Genomic DNA, 1,798 nt, shown 5'->3' with positions numbered 1-1,798 from the left:
TGGCTTTGAACTTGAGATCCTCCTGCCTCAGCCTCCCAGATGCTGGGATTAGAGGCACGAGCCTCTACACCAGGCTAGAACTTACATTTTAATTAAAAGTTCAATTAATTTTGCAGGATAAGCATCTATGATGGCTCCATTAATTTGTTACTTCTATATGCTAGTTTTTCCTTTATATGTTCAAACTGAACAATATAAATGATGGTGATTTGTATTGAAAAAGGTGAAGTTCAATGTTGGTTTCTATTATGTTTTGTATCCTGTAGGTCTAGTTTGGCACTTTTACTCCACAATTCAGTTTATTAAATGCAAAATAGTCACAGAAGGACAAGGAAAATCCATGGAACAGAAGCTCTCATTTGCATATTAACAAATTACAAGTAGGCATTCTGTCCAGGTATATATTCTGTAGACTAGTAAGTTGTATAGAAATAGCTAGAGTGAGTCCTAAGAAGACGTTTCCAATATCATCACCAGGCATTCCTGGGACCTCAAAGTCTTTATCTAGAGAAAGAGAAGAAAACCACACTTCATCAAGCATCCAATATATGTTTCGTTCTGGAGCAGGTAATCTAAAACAGATGCAGTGGAAGTGCCATTGGGGATTGAAGATATGCCAAGTGTGATAGAAAACATCCTCTTCTTTGTCACAATTACTCAGTTAGTACTGGGGGTTGTAGGGAATGGATTTATTGGACTTGTAAACTGCATTGACTGTGTCAAGAATAAGAGGTTCTCTATGCTTGGCTGTATTCTCACTGGCTTGGCTATTTCCAGAATTTGTCTGATATGGCTTATACTTTTTGATGGAGTCATAAAGCTTTTCTCTCCAGATATGTACACTTCTAGTGATCTGGTTGAATGTTTTAGTTACCTAGCAGTAATCATCCATCACTTGAATATCTGGTTTGCTACCAGCCTCAGCATCTACTACTTTCTGAAGATAGCAAATTTTTCCCACTACATATTTCTCTGGCTGAAGAGAAGAATCAATAGAGTTTTTACCCTTCTGATTGGATGCTTGTTTATGTCATGGTTACTTACTTTTCCACAAGTTGCAAAGGGGATTAATGATAGTAAAATGAAACATAGAAACACATCATGGCTGCTTCACTCAGGTGGAAGTGAGTTCTTACTTCACCAGATTTTTCTCAATCTGGGAGTCACTTTCTTCTTTACAGTATCCCTAATTGCCTGTTTTCTATTAATCATTTCCCTTTGGAGACACAAGAGTCAGATGCAACTGAACAACACAGGATTCAGAGACCTCAATTCAGAAGCTCATGTGAAAGCCATGAAAGTTTTAACATCTTTTCTCATCCTCTTTATCTTGCATGTGATAGGCATCATCGTAGAAGTAGCATGTGGTAGTGCACCAGAAAACAAAGTGCTATTCAGTTTTGGTTTCATAATCACAGCCATATATCCCTGGGGTCACTCATTGATCTTAATTCTAGGAAACAGCAAGCTAAAGCAAGCCTGTTGGAAGGCACTGCAGCAATTAAAGTGCTGTAATAAAGGAAAAACTCTAAGAGCCTCACAGACAGGCTTGCACAGAAATACATGTTCCCGGAGAATAATCCATTGAGGAAAATCCTTGAAGACCTTTCTCCCTCCTTTGCATCACATTCTTTGATTAGTTTACAGCTGTGTTATTAAACATCATTAAATTTTTTCATGATATTTTTACTACATCTCAGGGAATCTCTTTCTCTGATGAGAGTTTAATCCCATGTGCAAGTTCCTGACTCTTCAACTTCTTCCCATATTCTTCCAGAGGAACAACGTCAACCTGGAA

General features: G+C 37.9%; 1 protein-coding gene across 1 annotated transcript; it reads left to right on the top strand.

Annotated features, from left to right (window-relative positions):
- The first annotated feature begins 613 nt into the window (after positions 1–613).
- LOC124982789 (taste receptor type 2 member 10-like) lies at positions 614–1,588 on the top strand. The gene has a single exon (XM_047549710.1). The coding sequence runs from the start codon at positions 614–616 to the stop codon at positions 1,586–1,588; it is 975 nt and encodes a 324-aa protein (XP_047405666.1).
- The last annotated feature ends 210 nt before the right edge of the window (positions 1,589–1,798 follow it).

Source organism: Sciurus carolinensis, chromosome 4 (genome assembly GCF_902686445.1).
Source record: "Sciurus carolinensis chromosome 4, mSciCar1.2, whole genome shotgun sequence".
Taxonomy (NCBI): domain Eukaryota; kingdom Metazoa; phylum Chordata; class Mammalia; order Rodentia; family Sciuridae; genus Sciurus; species Sciurus carolinensis.
Note: the sequence above shows the minus strand (reverse complement) of the source record. Positions and strands in the feature narration are given on the sequence as shown.

Bases quoted from the DNA above. Each gene is read 5' to 3' on its own strand.
- LOC124982789 (XM_047549710.1), top strand. From the start codon at position 614: ATGCCAAGTGTGATAGAAAACATCCTCTTCTTTGTCACAATTACTCAG.